This window comes from Bubalus kerabau, chromosome 17, assembly GCF_029407905.1.
Source record: "Bubalus kerabau isolate K-KA32 ecotype Philippines breed swamp buffalo chromosome 17, PCC_UOA_SB_1v2, whole genome shotgun sequence".
Lineage (NCBI taxonomy): Eukaryota > Metazoa > Chordata > Mammalia > Artiodactyla > Bovidae > Bubalus > Bubalus kerabau.
Window position 1 is genome coordinate 49230250 of NC_073640.1, and position 1707 is coordinate 49231956.

General features: G+C 62.0%; 1 protein-coding gene across 1 annotated transcript; it reads left to right on the forward strand.

Annotated features, from left to right (window-relative positions):
• The first annotated feature begins 324 nt into the window (after window positions 1-324).
• Window positions 325-1351, forward strand: FFAR1 (free fatty acid receptor 1). Its single transcript, XM_055553603.1, has one exon. The coding sequence runs from the start codon at window positions 449-451 to the stop codon at window positions 1349-1351; it is 903 nt and encodes a 300-aa protein (XP_055409578.1). The 5' UTR covers window positions 325-448.
• Window positions 1352-1707: the final 356 nt, after the last annotated feature.

A 1707-nucleotide genomic window follows, 5' to 3' on the forward strand; every position in this document is an offset into this window, starting at 1 on the left:
TCCAGGGAATTGGGAAAGGGGCATGAACACAGGAGTCTAGATTCCTCTCTTGTGAAAAACATCCTCTTGGGCTTCACTCTGGTTCTGAATTCTCTCCACCCTTTGTTTTCCCAGAGGCTCAAGAATCAGGAAGTCTTGCCTCTCCTGGGACCTGCCCACCTGTGTTCCATCTCCCACCTGTTACCAGCGTTTGTGTGCTCCATTTTAAGGGGGCACGTGGTGGAGAGAAAGCAGAGGGCTGACAGCGAGTGGTCCCTGCTTGAATCCAGGCTTGACTGCTAAAAACCTGCCACCTCCCTCTATGGGGCATCCATCTCTCCACTGATCTCACTAGACAGCTTCTCGCATCCTGAGCAGTGCTGAGACCAGTCTGTGACCCCAGGAGCCCCTGTTCCTCGGTCCCGGGAGATCTGAGATCAGGGAGTGAGTGGGGTGCACGAGGGGCCCCATGGACCTGCCCCCGCAGCTCTCCTTCGCCCTCTATGTGGCTGCCTTCGTGCTGGGCTTTCCACTCAACACCCTGGCCATTGCGGGCGCCGTGTCCCACGCCCGGCTCCGCCTCACCCCCAGCCTGGTCTATGCCCTCCACCTGGGCTGCTCTGATCTCCTGCTGGCGACCTCTCTGCCCCTGAAGGCGGTGGAGGCCCTGGCTGGGGGCGTCTGGCCCCTGCCGGCCCCTCTCTGTCCTGCCTTCGCCCTGGTCCACTTCGCTCCACTCTATGCTGGTGGGGGCTTCCTGGCCGCCCTGAGTGTCGGCCGCTACCTCGGAGCTGCCTTCCCCTTGGGCTACCAAGCTGCCCGGAGGCCGCTCTACTCCTGGGGCGTGTGTGTGGCCATATGGGCCATCGTCCTCTGTCACCTGGGGCTGGTCTTTGGGCTGGAGGCCCCGGGGGGCTGGCTGGACAATTCCACCAGCTCCTTGGGCATCAGCACGCCAGTCAATGGCTCTCCGGTCTGCCTGGAGGCCTGGGACCCAGCATCGGCAGGCCCGGCTCGCTTCAGCCTCTCGCTTCTGCTCTTCTTTCTGCCCCTGGTCATCACGGCCTTCTGCTACGTGGGCTGCCTCCGGGCACTGGCCCGCTCGGGCCTGAGCCACAGACGGAAGCTAAAGGCGGCCTGGGTGGCCGGCGGGGCCCTGCTCACATTGCTGCTCTGCTTAGGACCCTACAACGCCTCCAACGTGGCTGGCTTCCTGCACCCCGACATTGGAGGCCAGTGGCGGCAGCTGGGACTCATCACAGGTGCTTGGAGCGTGGTGCTCAACCCTTTGGTGACCGGCTACTTGGGAGGCCACCCTGGCTGGGGGACAGTCTGTGTGGCAAAAACAAAAACAGGGGCATCCCAGAAATAGTAGCTATTGCTGGGGGGAAAGGAGCAGGGAGCAGGAGAGCCTGGATGCTTCTCCAGGCTCCTGGTGAGGGCCACTCTCAAGGAACAGCGGGGCAGCCTCGCCTGGGAGCATCCCTGGAGCCACTTGTGGGAAGAACTGAGCCTAGAAGAAGACAGGATTGCAGTCGGAGAGAAGGATGGAGGCCTGGAGCCAGATGGCAGCAGGAAGGTAAGCTGCCCCCCGGCACACAGGACTTCCCACCTCCCATGTCTCTCGTCTCCTTGAATCTTGACTGCCCCGACTGCCAGCGAGCCATGTGGAGGAGGAGGAAGGATGTTTGCTTCTAAGCCAGAGGCACTGCCACTCTGATGGTATGC

What these genes read in the sequence shown, in the direction of transcription:
- FFAR1 (XM_055553603.1), top strand. Translation starts at nt 449, where the DNA reads ATGGACCTGCCCCCGCAGCTCTCCTTCGCCCTCTATGTGGCTGCCTTC.